Here is a 16,708-nt window from a genome sequence, read left to right on the forward strand (position 1 = left end):
TGGAGTAGAGTAAGCCCAAGGAAAAATGTTCAACCCTCGGCGATTGCATTATGAGCATGAGGATCTTTTATGTAGCTGGCTTATTAATTGCACTTTCATTTGTGTCCCTGAATTTTAACCCCTTTGAAATTGCTCTTCAGATCCAGAGTTCAACTAAAATCACCAGGTACTGGACAGGTTCAGAAACGAGAGAATGTCAAGAGTGGTCTCTGTGATGCTGCACTGGGTGTCTGTAACAAAGCTGAGGAGCCACCACCAAAAGAAGGCAGCTGTAAAATTGCTTAGCAGAATGCAGGATAAATATATTCGGGGCTTGGAGCAACAAATGTGGTGGTCAGGAGCTCATTTAAGGGAAGGGGAATAATAAAAGGTTTTGACTCCTCTGCCTGGGCACCCGGTGGTGCCTGCTGCATGTTTTGTGTTGCACAAAATGCAGATCCTTCCTCCTCCTTCCTTAGATGAAATCCTGACTTGCCCCAGCAGCATTTTTATTTTGTGAAGATTTGCTTTCCTCGAGGATCTCATTTGCCCTGTCTGAAGGCAGTGAACTAGTGTGCTGTCTGTGAGAGGCATAATCAGACTTCAGAGCAGGGATTGTCTCTTTGCTGCATTTGCAGGCCTTCTCCTAAACTCTGATAGGAGCTCTGGGCATCACTGGAATTTAAATAATTATTAACTTAGTAATTGGCATGTGCTTCATGGAAGTGGATGCAGTAGCGATCCCCAGCCTTTGCCAGCCTGCTATGGAGCATGCATTGCATGGCGTGTGGGTTACATGTTGCACACTTCACGGGGCCAATCATGTTTTTCTAATTTCCCGTGGTTGTGCAAAACTTCAGTGAGTCCTTTGGGAGCTGAAGCTATGAGCCAAGACATTCTAGCAAAGGCTGTAATAGCTGCCACTTAGTTTTGTCCTACTTCCTGCCTTAGAAGTGTTGGGAGTATGAATTCACCTGGGAGGACTCCTTTCAAAATGTTTCAAACCCCATTTACATGAGATTTGATTCAACCTGGCTCTTCTCAGGAGTCAGTGTAAGATCTGTTGTTGCTAAATCAGTGCACTGGAGATGTGGGGGACTGCCAGGACGGGCTTGGTAAGAAACACCTGCCTACAGCCAGCTGCTTCTTGCTGTAGTTCGGTGTTATTTTTTCCCTGTATTAATTCTTTTCATTCTGTTCTTCCCCACTAGACATACACCCTTCCACTCATGTTGCCTAGTATAAAGTCTTTCCTCAGTGCTGTAGTTCAACTTATCTTTTGTTTGGGGTTGGTCTTAAGAGAGGGCAAAAAATAACCGTAGATGAGAATCTTAAAAGGTGGAGTGTTGTGGCTTTTTTTTTTTTTTTTCTGCTGTGGGAGGGAAAACAGCACCAAGCTGCAGCAGGTTGAACGTCCCCCTGTGAAGTCCCACCATCAAAGCCAGGGTCCCTGCCAGACTTGTTTCTCTCTAGCTAGCTAAGAAAATCCTGCCTTTGTGCACACAGACACACAAAGCAGCTTTGGATTTACCTTGAGCAGAGAGGAAGGAACAGAAACAGCTCCTTGCCCTCATAGGTCTATCTCAAGCTTTGTAGGGGAGAGACAGAGGGAAGGATTTGCCTCGAAGAGGAAACAAAGTGGGAAAAGTACCTGGGGTGAGAGCAAAGTCTTAATTGCAGAGAGTTTCTGTGTCGCTGACCGAGCAGCTCCATTCTTCTAGTGTGAGCTCTGTGGGGTGGGAAGAGCCAGCTTCCATCATTGTCCTCTTGTTTCTGACTTTTGGGAAGTGTTTTCTAAAACACCTGCTTGTGCAGTATCTGATCGGCTCAAGTCTATCTAGGGAAGTTTTCATCCTTGTGGATTTGTAGGTTCTTGCTGTTTCTTTTGACAGTAGCCTGTGGGGACTTGAATGTGGCTGATGTTTGGTCCCTACTTGTTTGAAGCTCCTAAGCCCTGCTGAAAGACAGCTTGAGTGCTGCCTCGACTGGAATTTCCAATGCAGGCAGTGCTGGGGCTTGCCACAGGGGCATGGTGGAAAAGCAGGGAGATTCTGTCATGAAACTTTGCAGTGGACGTTTTTGAACTTTCTCCTTGTGCTCTTTTAGATCAGGCCTGGTTTTCTTGGCTCTAAATTCCTTCCCTGGGGGCTTCTCTGCCAGACAAGGTGAGGAGATGAACCTGCTGGGATTACTGAGGACAACATTATCTACTTGCACTGGGAGCCTTGGAGAAGATGCGATTGTCTCCAGTTAGCGATGCCTTCCTAAGCTATCCTCGCAGCTGAGGTTTGTGTTGTGTGACTTTTGGGGACCTTGGTTTACAGCCTGCAGTGCAGCACTGATGGGCTGATTGCCCCTTAGTCTGCTTTAGGGTTGGCACTGTTGCAATCTTGGGATCCTAACAGCGATCTCTGCGATAAAACACTCCTAGGGCTCCTTCAGAAGGGAAGGCTGCTCTAGGATCAGACCTTCCCACAAAATGCAGCATGGGGAGGGACAACTTCAGTCTGACGGAGCACAATTTGTCCTTCATTGGCTGCTTTTACATCTTCTAGAAATCTCTCCCTTTCCCCTTTAACCGAGTCTGATCCTATTGTTTAGCTGTGATTCACCCATTGTACTGTGCTGTATTTAAAGAGAGAGAGGTGAATGAATTATGTCACCTCCCAAGATCCCATTTTTAAAGGCTGCATAAATGCTAGTCACTTCTGAAATGGTCTCATCTCAATGGCTGGTGAAATCTGGTAGTTATCAACCCCTAAATCAAGGCCTGTGCTTAAACACAAACTGTGCTTGGGCCACAGACACGCCTTGCTCTGACAGCTGGGGTTACTGTCATCAGCTACATATTCACCACAGCTTCAGATGTGCCAGCTGAGCTCCACCGCTCTCCCTGACATGCTTCAGTCAAAAAAAAAGGAGCAGCTGAAATGCTTTAGCTGTTGTTAACGGGGGTCACCTGAGCAGCACCGTGGTTAGGGTGGGTACCTCTTCTGCTGGCATAAGGGGAAGGGTGTTTGAAGGGTGTTTCCCCAGCAGTGAGACTTGACAAGGTTTAGCATGGTCCTTTTCTTCTTCCAGAAGTTTGTTTGTGCTAAACCTTGCCCCTGAAGCTCTGGCAAAGAGCTTTGTGTCCCTGAAGTCACAGTAGCCCCAGCTCCTACTGTGAGTGTCTTGAAGAGAAGACGTGAACCTTCCCAGGTCCCGCTGTGCCCTAGGGAGGGAGTGGAACAAGCAGAGAATAGGTTTCAGGTTTGCTAAGATTGTCTTTGCACAGCAAGGCCGTGCTTGTGCTCTGCTTCTCAGAGGCAAAAACCACCCCTAAACAATCACAGACACGAGGCTTCATTAACAACAAGAAGTGAGGAGCTGATGAGAGGTGCACAAAGCTGCTGCTAGAAAGGAGGATTGCTCTCCTCCATGGAACCTGTAAATTGGAGGCAGACCTTGGGAGGGGAAGGGAAATTAGTCACTTACGCTTTCTGAATCAATGACCAGGTCAATATTAGTCGGATTCCCTGTTTTTAATCAGATTTTCTCCAGAGGGGATATCTTAGTACTCACAGCATGTTCTTGGATATTATAACATCTTAAGCCATGATTATGCCTCTCTTCATTATATGTGGCACAGTTAGATCCAGCTTGCAGAGGAGCTCTTTGAATTCAGAAGACAAAGAGAGGCTGCAAGTTTAAATGCCCTGACCCAGTGCCTTCTAAGAGGCGCTGAGGAACACGCTTTCAAAAATTTGGCAAATGCTTTGGAAAATATAGGATTTTACTATGGTCTTGGATAATTTGCAATCTGGGAGACAGGTTCTTGTATTTCTAGTGGGGTTTCCAAGACAGAAATGTACGTAACCTGCAGTATGCAGTGAATTCAGCACAGTGAACTTGTGGGCTGCGCAGCTAATCTCTGTATATGCCACGGATCCACGCACTGTTTCCAGTCTGATCAGCTCTCTGACATTCCCGATGATGCTGAAAATTATCAGCAGAAGGGGATTTTCTAGCCTCGCCTTTAGGAGCAACACCGGCACCCAACACAGACTAGGAACGTGACCTGAAACCTGCAGAATCTCCCCAGGGCGTTCACAACACCTCTGCCGTCTCTGTGGGTTGCCGAGTCCTTTGTCTGTGCTCTGCAGCTTGAGCACCTTTCGAGCAGCCCCAGCAGAGAGTGAGGACAGTGGGGTTGTCTGAGCGTTCCTGAATGAGAGGGGAATTCTGTCTCCAGACTCCTTCCTGCAGCACCTGCACGGTGCCCAGGCAGCTGTTGTTCAGCTCTGCAGTGAGTCCAGCAGTGCTGAAGGCTCCCGCCATGGTCCTGCCGTGCTTCAGGGGCAGTCTGCGGCACACCCTGCCTGCCGGCGCTAGGAGAAAATCTGTCCCACAGCAGGGATAGTCCTATACCAGGCTGTCTCCAGTCCGAGGATATAGGGACACTTCAGCTCTTAATTGTTTTAGCTTACGTGGATTCAGGCCTTTCCTTATCGGACAAGACAGTGTTATCACAGAGCTGCTTTGTTTTCCCGTGGCTGGTGTCACCCAGAATAAATGGGTTAACGTTAAATGAAGCACGCGTTGATTTTTCTCTTAGTACGTGTGGGATTTCCTCCCTTGGGAGCGCTTGAGTTGTGTGGGAGACCTGCAGGGAGGTGAAAAGAGTGCAGTGAGGCTGGGGCATTACTTTCTGTTCCCATCCCTCAACTTCTCTCTCATGATCTCTTCCCCGACCCCTTTCTTTTGGGTTCCAGTAAGAAAGTCTCCAGCTCCCACTCCGGACTTCCCTGGGGTGACAGTGCCTGGGAGACAAACTCTGGGCCCTCGAGGAGGCCTGGGGGTGTGCAGCCCTGCAGGGGCTTGGGGCAGCCATGGGCAGAGCTGGGCAAGGCAGAAGGGATGGGGGTAGTGATGGGGAGTGTGGCTGGAGTTAACTCTTTGGTTGCATTTTTTTTTCCCAAATAAAAATGGCACAAAATAGGGGAAAAAACATACAGTGAAACCCCCAAATGATCAATGCTGCTTTAGAAGGGTATAGCATGGAGTAAATGCCAGGCTCTGTTTCCTTCTTATTTTAGAAAGTGTCATTAAAGTTGTTCCATCCAAATCATCCCCTCCAAGCAAACATAACCACCCCAACTGTCTTTCTCTCCTTAACTGAACCCAGCTCCCCCTTGGTTGTAGGCACATCCTGCTACTTTACATTTGTGTCGCCGTTTGCCTTCCAGAGCGTTTACTTTCTTGCTTACTTGGAAATGTTGTGCACCGCCTGGTGCCGTGGCATATGGTTGCCTTACATCAATTACCAACCAACGTGGCCCGACCGAACGTAACGCCAACCCCTGCTTCTTCGAGTGGATGTTTGCAGCTGGGTAAGGATTAAAGCAGATTGTAATGGATTAGACCAGGGATTAAAACAGCCCGTAATGGATACTGTGCTGTAGGCTTCCGTTTCTGTTCTTGGAGGCAGACCGTGCAAATCTGGGCTTGTCGGGTGGTTCCTCCCTGTCTCCCTGTCCCGCAGGAGGTCAGGTTTTGGAGCTTGCCTGACCATCCTGCAACAGGGACGGTGCACGCTGGCAAAGCCCCTCTGCTGTGCGCTGGCCACGGGCACGCAGTTCGCGGATCGTGCAGGAGATGGGGGTGTTGCTCACGTTACCTTTGTCTTCCAGAGCAGGGAAAGGATGAGAGAGCACCGCCGCTTCTTGCCTTGCCACCAAGGCCTCTGCTAAGGGCCCACGGCTCCGGGGTGAGCGGGTTTTAACAGTCCCGCATCATCAGTGGGACTTCAGCTGTGCCTCCTGTTATTTAACAGAGATGAACAGGGGCTTCAGGATTTTCTTTACAAACACCAGCCCTTCCTGTGGGTATCTGTCAGAGAAATGAGGGCCTGGGTTATCTTGCTGACAAGGTGTGAGCTGAATGTCCAGGACAACGGCAAGTGTGGGTGATATTCACAGAGCGTGGTTTTAGTTGTCTTCTGCCTGCAGGGCAGGAGAGACCTGCTGTTGTGGTGGTGATAGTACTGCCCTAAAGAAAGTACTGGTGAGCACTCCTGGGCAGAGCGCCCATCGCACTGTGCTTTGTCCCACACAGCTGGGCGGACTGCAGGGTGGCTAAGCAGTGGCAATCGCTACCCCCATGGTGGCTTTTACTCCGGGGTGACAGCAGTTCTGGATCGCCAGGAGCAGCACCGAGCTGCTGCCGGGCCCAGGGGGACCGGAGAAACTTCCGGCACTACCAGGGGACAGTCCCGCTGCAGGACGGGCAGCGCATCCCCGTGCGGCCAGCAGCGGCGAGCCCCGATGCTGCCCGCCGCCGTGACAGCGCTCGCGGCCGCTCATCTCGTGGTGTCCCCGCAAGGACGGAGCTGACAGCCCCCATCTCGGGGTGCCGTGCTGGGACTTCGGGGGTGGGGGGAGCGGTGCAGGGACCAGCCGAAGCCGTTTCGGCAGCGTGCTTTGGGAAGGAGCCGGCTCTAAGGCAGGACTGACATCCGCCGGGCTGGGGGCGGGGGCTCTGCTTCTCCTGCCCTCGCCTCCCCCTTCCTCGGGGCTTGCGGCTCCCGGGCAGAGCCGTGCCCGCAGCCGGGGACCCCCTCGGCTCTGTGCCCCCCACCCGACCCCCCGGCCCCCTTTCCCCACCGCTCGCAGCAGCCTTTGCGCTCCTCTCTCCCCTCTCCCAGCGGCAGCTCCCGAGGGGCACCGTGTAGCGAGGACCCCCCCGGCACCCCCAGGAGCAGGACGTGGGGATGCCCCCGGCCTGGCTCGGCCCCTTTGTCCCTGCTGGGTTGGAAAAGCCACCTGAGGGGGGGAACTGTGGAGCCGTCCCCGCTTCTTTGGGACGGGTGCGAGGTGGGAGGGGGGGGGGGGGAGAGGGGGGACCGCGGGGAGAGTCGCGTAGCGGCGGATCCGTCCTCGGCTGGCGAAAGAATGGCTGATGGGGTAAGTGGGAGGGTGGGCTGATTAACACAGCGCTAATTATGGCCACTTTCCGAAAGGAGGAGGCGAAGGAGGGGGTGAGGTCGGCCGTGGGTTTGATGTGAGGGGAAAGTGCCGCCGTGCTGCTGCAGTGAAGAGCTCCGGGGGGTGACCCGCACAGGGGGGAATGCTCCGGTCCAGCGCCCTCCCGCGTGCAATTCCCCCAGTCCTTGTCCGGGGGCTGGGGCTGGAAAAAAGAAAAAAAGCTCCTTGGGCTTTGCCAAGGGAAAGTAGGTGTCCTGGCCGGGGACATCCGCGTCCCTGCGGTGGGAGCTGCCATGATCTGAAGAAATCCATCTCCACGCAGCCCTGGGACGATGCTCCAGTGAGCTGCCCGCAGATCGTGCCCCTCCTTGGCCACCCCAAAAAAAACCCTCCAGCCCCCTTCCCAGCCGGGGACGTTCCCGTGCGGGTTCCCTGGTGGCCGGGGCCGTGGGGGCGCTGGTACCGGGTTTTGGGGGTGGGGGGGGGGGCAGATATCAGCCAGGGGTTCTCCCCCCATCTGCTTCTCCTCCTGCCCCCGTGCACGGATAGGCACGCGTGTATATAGATAGACCCAGGGCGAGGTTGTGCTGCTGTAAATACCCCCGCAGCCGTAAATACGCGTAGGGGTGAACACACACGGGGGAGAAGAGGGCTGCTTTGGCTCGGGCAGGGGCCCGGGGACCGAGGCGGGAGGGAGCCCGGGGGATGCTCCCTCTGCCTGGCCGCCGGGTCCCGCTCCCGCCCCCGGCCCCGCTGCCGGCCCCCGGCGGCGCGGCGCAGCGCGGCTGGCTTGCGGCGGCTCGGGGCTGGCTCTCGGCGGCGCTTGGCGAGGCTCGGGGCTCCTCCCCCCGTGCGGTGGTGCCCGCTCACTTGATCAAATCCTCGAACGTGAACAGTTTCACTGAAAAGCACTTTTCAAAAAAAAAAAAAAAAGATCCACCAACAGTAAGGAACAGCATCCAACTACCGGGGAGAGAGTTTTTTTTTTTTTCCTTTTTTTTTTTCCTTTTTTTAATTTTTTCCTCTGGTCACCGTCTGAGAAAAGGGGGAAGAGAAAAGGAGAGCGAAGAAAGAAGAGCTTTTTTTTTTTTTTTCCTAAATAATAATTATTATAATTAGCATCCGGCCCCTAAAAAAAAAAAAGCCCTAACCGCAGCGCCTCGCCCCCCTCCCTCTCCGAGCCCCCCGACTCGCTCCGCCAAGGCATGGAGAAGGGGACCCGCCGCTCTCCGCCCTGCCACGCCGCCCTGCTCGCCTGGACATGGCTCTTACTTCTCTCCTGCTCCTTCACCGACGCCGAGCTAACTTGCGGCCCCTGCTCGTCTCCCTCCCGGCCTCGCCTCGGGCTGGAGCAGCGGCAACCACCGGCGCCGGGATCAGCGGGGAGCCGGGCGCGGGGCTCCGGAGAGCCGGTGCCGGGCGGGGAGCCGGGGGGCAGCGCGGGGGCGGGCGGGGGCCGGGGCCCGGCGGTGCGGAGCCGGCGGGCGGCGGCGGCGGGAGGCGGCCGGGGGCTGCTCGCGGCCGAGGGGCAGCGAGGAGCCAGGGCTCAGCCCCGCGGACCCCCGGAGGAGGGGAGAGCGGCGAGGCTGCGAGGGGCAGAGGAGCTGCGGCTGGGCAGCACCACGTTCGCCCTCACCGGGGACGCGGCGCACAACCAAGCCATGGTGCACTGGTCCGGCCACAACAGCAGCGTGAGTATCGCCGCCGCGGCTCGGCTGGGCTGGGCTGGGAGGGGAGGGATGGTGCTGAGCTCGGAAATGCGGGGAGGAGAGGGGTGCTGAGCGCCGCTTGCTTTTACGGCCGGGGACACCACGGAGCCTAGGTAAAAAGAGAAAAGTTTTCCCTGGGAAGAAAAAAAAAAAAAAGAGGGGGCGATCCCTACCCCTGCCCGAGGGGAGAGCTGTCATCCCCGGGCCTTGAGCTCTACCAGGGGGACTAGGCTGGCCGGAGCCTTCTCCCTCGCCCAGGGAAGCCCCCTGTGTCCCCAGCTGCCTGCTGCCCCCTTGCACTCCCCATATGTGATATACACCTTGGTGTGCTCCCCTGCCTCTGTGCCAGGGGGTGACTGATGTACGGTGGTGGCGGAGCAGCCCTCCCGTTCTCAGCTCTGCATGCTGGCGACAGGAGAGATGCCATCAATTTGTGAAGGGGTGGAGAGCTCCCCAGCATGTTAAGGGGCTCTGAGAGGAGGCAGGTAGTGCGAGCACGCAGAAAAGTTTTTTAAAAAAATCGATGCAGGCTCATGCCTTTTCCCTGCAGTCAATAACAAGGAGGAGCTGAGGTGTCCCTGAAAGTTTGTGGTGCTCTGCGTGCCTGTGGGGGTGTCCCCATAGCGCAGGGCCCTCCCTCGCACCCTGCTCTGCAACACCCGGCAGATGGCTGGGGACACAACTTCAATTTTCTTCTAACTCACTATCAGCAACACCGCTTCCACTCTGCTGTAAGGTCTGAGAAGAGGCATAGTCTCCAGGACTCTTGGAAGCCTTCACGGCTGGTGACAATATTCCCATTATTCTGATTACTGTAGCTCATCACTGCCTCCAAAATGCCTCTTTCATTGTTTTGCCGCTATTGGAAATGTGCATAAAGCAATTAGCAGCGCGGCACAGATCAGCTGGATTTTCAGCTGTATTCCTCATGAGATTGATTAGTCATTAAAGAGCAAATTATCTGTCTATCTATCCCCTATCTATCTGTGCATCAGCCATTACTTAATCCCGGGCCATTCAACCACCTCCTTAAATTTTTTTACTGGAAGATTTTCTCTATTTATTATTGCTTAGGCAATAACGCTGCCAGCGACGTAGATGCTACTTTGATTTACCCAATTTTTTAAGGCAGTTGTGTTTGCCAGACATGAATTCCACTCTCATTAAAGATGAAAGCAAACATTGAAGAGAAAACAGCTGCATGCTATATTTTAGCATTACACTTGTCTCTAGGACTATTTATTTTTAATATAACATGGCATGTAATGAAGAAAACAACCTACATGCCCTCTCTTTTGTTTCAGTTCAGTGCCGTATCAAAGGGTGTTGAGCAAAAGAAGCTAAAATCCCCGCGTTCCTTCCCAGCCTGAATTTCCAATAGTTATGAGTATTTCTGGTTAAAGTAGTAGAGAAAAGTCATTCTGTAGGCATTTGGAGGAGGAATAAAAGGTCATTTTTTCTGAAGTGCAGGTCAGAAAATGACTTTCACAAAATTCTCCCTCCTTCCCCAGTTTAAGACTAGAATTTGTCTCTTTCATAGAAATATGCTGTTTAATTCACTAGCTTCGCTTAGTCTTTAAGTCCAGGTGACAGGGAAGGCGTAAGTAATAAAGGAAAACTTCTTGATTGTTCACAACTTTGCATGAGGGTTTTGCACCTCAAGACAGCGTGCGTTGGAAGCTTCCAACTCCAAAGCGCAAGCACGAGCCTGGTGTGTAGTGCCAGCATGGTGTTTGTGGGAAGGAAAACCAAGCGTGTTAATAAATAACAGCGTTATCTTTTTGTGTTATTTTTTTCTTGTACGGGGTTTGGCATCAGGAGACGTTCTCGCTCCTGTCTTTTGGAGAAAACACGCTGCATTTAATGATTAATTGGGTTTCATTTTTTATTTTTAACAGTGTATTATGTGACTCTAGAGGGAAAGTTAAATGCTAGAAGCTGGGTCCTTTCATTTATTGGCAGAGAAGGCTGACTCCAATGCCTGTTTTTCTGCTGCAGTTCGGCTTTTCCCTAGCTGTACTGTTGGGGTGGCTGTGGCACGGGGAGGGCAAGCAATTTGCCCAAGGTCACGCAGGGAAACGGCGTGGCCCCTTGTGCCAGCCACCTTGGTTCCCAGTCTCTTACCCCGAAGCATGTATTTTCTTAGGTCACAATAGACACAAACCAGCAAAAATGTGAACTGAAAATGGACAAAACGGATTAACTCATGTCTCACGATGATGATAGATGACCTAGTGGAGCACCTAGGACGTGTCTGTGTGCTACTGGTTTTAGGCTACCGAAACAGTAAAGAGGCGTAGGGATTGCTTTGACCAATTCCCCGTTACTCGAACAGACTTCAAAACTGAAGCTTTTGTGGCTTATGATTTACTAAAAACACGATCAATCAAATTACGTGCAGTGAAGCAGTACATTTCAAATCAGGCGTTGATGGGGAGGGTTTCCTGAGATAGGTTGGGATGGATTTGCAAAGAAGAACAAATGATGGTCATAAAAATTTAGTGGTTTTTGCTGGGCTGTGTAGCAAACTCCACAGGAGGGAAGTCTGTGTGCTGCTGTATGTCCTGTTACCCAGAATATTAAAAACCTGCTGCATGTATTTTATTGCTATTTTGAGAGCAGCTCCCCCTCTTTTTCCTTCCGCCTCTTCTCCCCCATCCCTCAAATCTCTATTTAACATATTAAAAAAATAATCCCTCCCAGGCAACAAACTTTTGTTTTCTCCATTTGCAGATAGCGAGGTCAGGATTAGGATAGAGGCAAAAACCTGGTGAGATCGGGGAATTTGAGTTCTCTGCTTTGTCCTGCCCGCGGGCTTTTTCCGTGACCTTAGGAAAGACAATTAACCTCGCTGAGTCTCCTCTCCCATGTTAAATGAGGATAGTACTGCTTACCTACCACAAAGTGGTGGTGTGGAGCAGAATTTTGCTTTGTGCAACACCTGAAGATCTTTGAGTGAAAGTTAGGAAATGCAAAAATACTGTTCTGAGCAGAAATGGGGTTTGTGTCCTCTGTCTGCGTTCTTGAGAAGGGGGCTTAGCGGTCTGTTCAGTGGGGCTGATACAAGAATAAGGTGAGCTGTGCTTGGGCCTCAGGTATCAGTCTGTCCCATAGAAGCATTTATTGAGAGGACACTGAAGCTGTTGAGGGACCTGGCATAGATCAGATAAAATGTTTTCTTGCCAAGACCTTTCTGAAAAAAGGGGAGTTTTTTGTGTAAGATAGCATTACTCTCATAAGATCTGCAAGCCTTTCTTTTAAAAAAAAACATTCCACTCCAAAGAGATGCTGAGTACCATGTGCCATTCGGCGAGCAGTTGTGTCCTCTTCACTTGTTTTCCCTCTCTAGGCGGTTATGCTATTGCATGAAATTTTTCCTTGTGCTGCTCACCAGATGCTCTCTCCAACCTTCCTGTGAAGATAATCTGATTTCTCAGATGATCTTTTCCTCCTGCTTCCTTCACAGATTTCTAGGATAAGGATTCACAGAAATAAGTAGCACCACCTTCAATGTTGTTGCAGCTTTACTTCTTGCTATCTTCTTTCTTGATTTTTACTTTTCAAGAGATTTCCACAAGCTTCAACGGATAAAACATTCAGGCAGATCGCTCTGCTGGTGTGGTCACTAGTGCAATGGTACCAGTTGGACGGGTGTCATTAGGTTTCAGAGTTATCACTTGGCTGAATGTAGCTGCGTAGAGGAAGTATTTAATCCTCCCTATGCTTTGTCTGTGGTGGAAGCACTGTGAATTCAGTCTATTGTTTTGTTCGATGTAAGAAGCAAAGATACGCATTTTTAGTTCTCTTTGAACTAGAAGACACTTTCAGTCCATTACCTGTGAGGGTATGCTCAGCTTAGCACAGTGTGTTGTACCCATCCCAGTATGCGTGTCCGTTCTTTCTAGTAACCACAGGAAAAATTCAGACCTGAAGATGGGTGAAGGCACTACAGTGCTACCACAAGAGCAGGAGAGGGCATTTGCCTAAGGCATGTGCAATATTGCTTCAGCCAGGCCCAGTTCCTAGATGTTCGCAGGGCTTGCATTTTTCATGCTATAGGAAATAAATGTCAGCAGGGTGCATTTTTATCTCAAAGTGAGGGCCGAAGATGAACCTGCAGCAGGACAGCGTACCTGAGCGATACAGCTGCTCCTTGTGCAACGGCAATGGGATCCAGGCTCTGCAAGTTGGGGACGGCGAGATGAGATCTGGCAGGCACCTGGGCAGAAGCCTTGCTCTATCTTGCCAGACAAGCTGCGTTGTTTTAACCCACGGCCCAGCCAGCCTAGTGCTCTCATCTCGGGAGCTAACGTGGTTGTGAGACTCACTCCAAGGCTGGGAATGTGAGAAGTTTTTGGCAGAAGAGTTTGGTGAAGAGGAGGCCAATAGTACTACAGTCGCCAACAGCTTTCTGAAGTAGGGTTAGAAAGATGCAGCTTGTCTTCTTGGTAGGAGAGGACATAACGTTTGGAACAGCAAGATGATATGTCTGAGTGGACATTAAGGAAGAGTTTCTCCTGAAAGAAAGGCACAGCAAGTCATCAGAATAGCTTTCAAGACTTGTGTAGATGTGATGTGATAGGGACAGACCTGCTGTGATGGCTCCTGTGAGTCTTTCCCTCCAGCTCGCAGAGATCCCTTTGCTTTACCCCGTGCTAGCTCTGAGGGCTGGCAGTGACAAGCGAGTTGTCCAAGTGCGAACAGCGAAGCCTGGCTCTTCCGGGAATGATTCTTCTGCATGCTGTTGGCAGTGCTCTGGTGTGATCTGCTAATGTACTGGTGGTTTGATACCGAGACATTACTCACTCCCGTGGTGAATTACAGGCTGGGGAGGCTGAGGGACTTGCTGCGTGCCAGGTAGTTTTTCATTAAGATGCCTAACAATGCAGCGCGTGATGGGCAGAACGAGGTGGGCAATGTCTGCAATCCCAAACGGGCTGCTGTGCCTGGAAGGGATGAAGGCAACAAAATGAATCTTCAGGCAGGCAGTGCTGCGTTCAGTTGTCAGCTGTGGGTATCTGCTCCGGTTGGATTCTGGTCTAAAATGTTTACTCCTAGAGTGCGAGATGGTGGCAGAGCAATCACATTAATTGCACTGCATTTGGTAGATATTTCAATTGCTATTCTAGGCTGTTTCTTATTTTTTTTCTCAGATGGCGTTTGGCCATGTTGTGGTGGTGTTGCTGTTGAAGGTGTGTGGGCTGTCTCGCAATGTCTTGCTGCATTTACACTTCTCCACTACCCCCAGTAATGAAGTTTGCCACTAAAGTCATTTTGCAGGACTTTGCCAATCCATTTTTAATTAATATTCCAGGGGAAGATGTGGAAATAAAAATGAAACTCACATTGCAATTGCTTTCGTGGTTGTGTCGAGTCAGTAGAGCAGGAGGAAGGCATCTGGAAAGTATTCTTCAGGCTATTTCTCTCCAGACTGGTTTCTTTGTCAAGTCGGGTTGATGCCCAGTGGACAGCCCCTGTTGTGTGTGAGTCTTGTGAAGCTGGCAGATTCCCCAGCTTGTTACCCAGCCCAGGGCAGCAAGCTGTTGAAGTTCTTATAGCCCAGGGCTCAGAAACAGAACCGCTTATGTTCCAGGTGCCTGCCAGCAGTTTCCCTTTGAGCCTCACTACTTGGACTTCCTCCTGCTCAGGGATGAGGCCCAGGATCTGTGGCTAAGCTTTCACAGTAATTTAAATGCAAACAGGAACAGCTTTGGGATTCCGTAATTATTTTGTTAAATGGGAAACGTTCATCCAATTAGATGACAAATTTTTTTTTTGAAAATGGGTTTGAGAGGAGAATTGATGTTAGGCAGGAGAAACTTCACCCCAAGGGGAGGTGAGATGAGGCAAATATTTTCTTAAATGCAGGACTGGGGAGAGACAGAACTTCCTGAGCTTCCGAATTTATAGCTGAATTTGTTAGTAGAGATTTTAGAAGAAATATGGAAGCAGTGTTGTTTAATGGGTAAAGCACAGCTTAGAGAGCAAGGATCTGCAATGTTGACTGCACTAAAGGACACTGGGAGCCAGTCTTGCAAACAGTCAAGAATTTCATTAAATCACACCACAGCGTCACGCTCCTTAAGCTCCCAGTACGTGCTTACCTGACTTGGTGCTCTCTTACAAATCCAAATTTGTTTCAAGATTGAAGACCAAACCTGAGTTTATGGTTTCAATGTTTCCAGGGCAATGGCTAGAAAACCTATCGGTTATGAATTTAAGACTTGGCCTTGGTTGGGATCTGGTCAAGTTCATCTTCCAGTGAGAACCTGTGTTTGAAGGTGTGGAGCCCACCCTGCCTGTAATCAGATGAATAAACTAAATGACGTATTCCTTGTGATGTATTGAAAACTGTATTGCAGAGGTTCTCCAAAGCAGCAAAAAATATTTAAATTGATCCTTAGTGTAAGTTGGTGTAGGATTGATGTAGGATCTAGTCAAGGATTCAACCTGTGGTATCCCCCAGCAGTGAAAAGTGCCAGGTAAGAATGAAAAGTGAGTGTAGAGGCCAGGAAACATTGGAGCTGTCTGTGGGGCAGTACAAGAAGAAGACCTGTGGTTTTTTTTTGCATTTCCTGGATTGCAGCCTCAGGGCTCTGGGAAGGTGAGCTGCTTCTCCTTAGTGGGAACATTTGCTGAAGTGACACCTGTGCATACAAACTTGTTGGTTTGCTTAAACTCTCTGCAGGAGCTCAAGGCAAACAAGTTCCCAAATCCTGACTTCCCCTCAGCATCCAGGGAAAGCTGCAGCATCACTGTTAATGTTTCCTCCATGCAAAAAGAAGGGCCTGGCAGTATTTCCTTTCCTGAATTTATGGGGTATTGTGAGAGTGAGGGAAGTGAATAGTTTGCTGAGTGTTTGGAGAGGGTGGCTGTATGTCTTAAACACATTGCATGAATAAACCACTGCAGAAATTTTGGGGTCAATTCCCAGCCCTCACGGTCAGTGGAGTCACAGCATACAATGAAAATCAGAGAAGGTCGGTGTTGACTAATCAAAACACTCTTTCTTGCCTCCCTCTCAGTCTTGAAGGAGACCTGATTGCTCTCCCACTGAAACAAGTGGCAAAGCTGCCTCGTGTTCAGGGAGGGTCTCTGACGCCGAGGCTGTTGTGCTGCGTTCTCCCCTTCCTATTCACATATGCGACACAAACTCCAGCCAGGCAGATCTGCAGAGCACCACGGGGCCTCTGTGCCCAAAATAGCATCGCTTCTAATTAGCTCCAGCGTGATTTGGACACCCTGGGGTACAGGCTGTAGGAAAGGGTGCTGGGTTGCCAGTGTGTGAAAAGCAGAGCCGGGCGCTAGAGGGAGCGTGGGCATTTGCTAAGGGAAGGAAAATACTGCAGCGGGTGGGGAGGGGAGCTGGGGCCTGGGAAATCCACGCTGGGAAGACAGACACTGCTGAAATATTGATATGAAAACCCGCTCGGAGTCATTGACTCTGCGAAACTCCTGCTGTCCGGGGTTCCCTCTGCAAGAGAGGAAAATAGTCTTAGTGCTCACTCGGCCGTGGTAAAGCATTTCACCCTGCCTTGCAGCTGATGCCATCTCCCTTCTGTGTTGTCTCTAATTGCTGCTAGGCTTTTTCCTAAAGATGAGAGACCCAAGGACAGGGTCTCTTGTCTGCTCGGGTCCCCTCCAGCCCGAGTTACGTGCCTGCAAACCCCCCAGCACCTCCCAGTGCAGGCCTGGGAGAAGGGATGACATTAACCACAGGGCCAGGCAGCAGCAATGAGCCCTCGCCACCTTCTCAGCTGCACTGTCCCCTTTCCTATCTGTGACAGCTGGTGACAGACCCACTTTACTGCCCTTCTGTTCCCTCTCCTGTGCCAACGCAGCTGGGTGCTGAGGGCAGGGGAGTCCTTTCATTGCACCTCTCCCCCACGCCTGGTCTGCAGAGGCTAAGATTGTCCTGATGGGTCCCTGCCTCTTAGATCTCCACATTATTTTGACCAGTGGGAGGATGTTGCACAAGTCTCTGTTTTTGTGCTTCTTTCCTTTTCTTGTATGTGAGTGTGGAGGGACAATGGGCTGGGATTCATCCCAGCTGCG

At 50.9% G+C, this 16,708-nt stretch overlaps 1 protein-coding gene across 1 annotated transcript in view; it reads left to right on the plus strand.

The window, feature by feature from the left end:
* Positions 1–7,808: 7,808 nt before the first annotated feature.
* The window catches only part of SORCS3 (sortilin related VPS10 domain containing receptor 3), a 280,892-nt gene continuing 271,992 nt past the window's right edge, over positions 7,809–16,708 (plus strand). Inside the window, exon 1 of the mRNA XM_035330191.1 lies at positions 7,809–8,635. Within this exon, the coding sequence (XP_035186082.1) occupies positions 8,150–8,635 (486 nt within the window). The 5' untranslated portion in view covers positions 7,809–8,149. The remainder of the gene's footprint in view (positions 8,636–16,708) is intronic.

This window comes from Oxyura jamaicensis, chromosome 6, assembly GCF_011077185.1.
Source record: "Oxyura jamaicensis isolate SHBP4307 breed ruddy duck chromosome 6, BPBGC_Ojam_1.0, whole genome shotgun sequence".
Lineage (NCBI taxonomy): Eukaryota > Metazoa > Chordata > Aves > Anseriformes > Anatidae > Oxyura > Oxyura jamaicensis.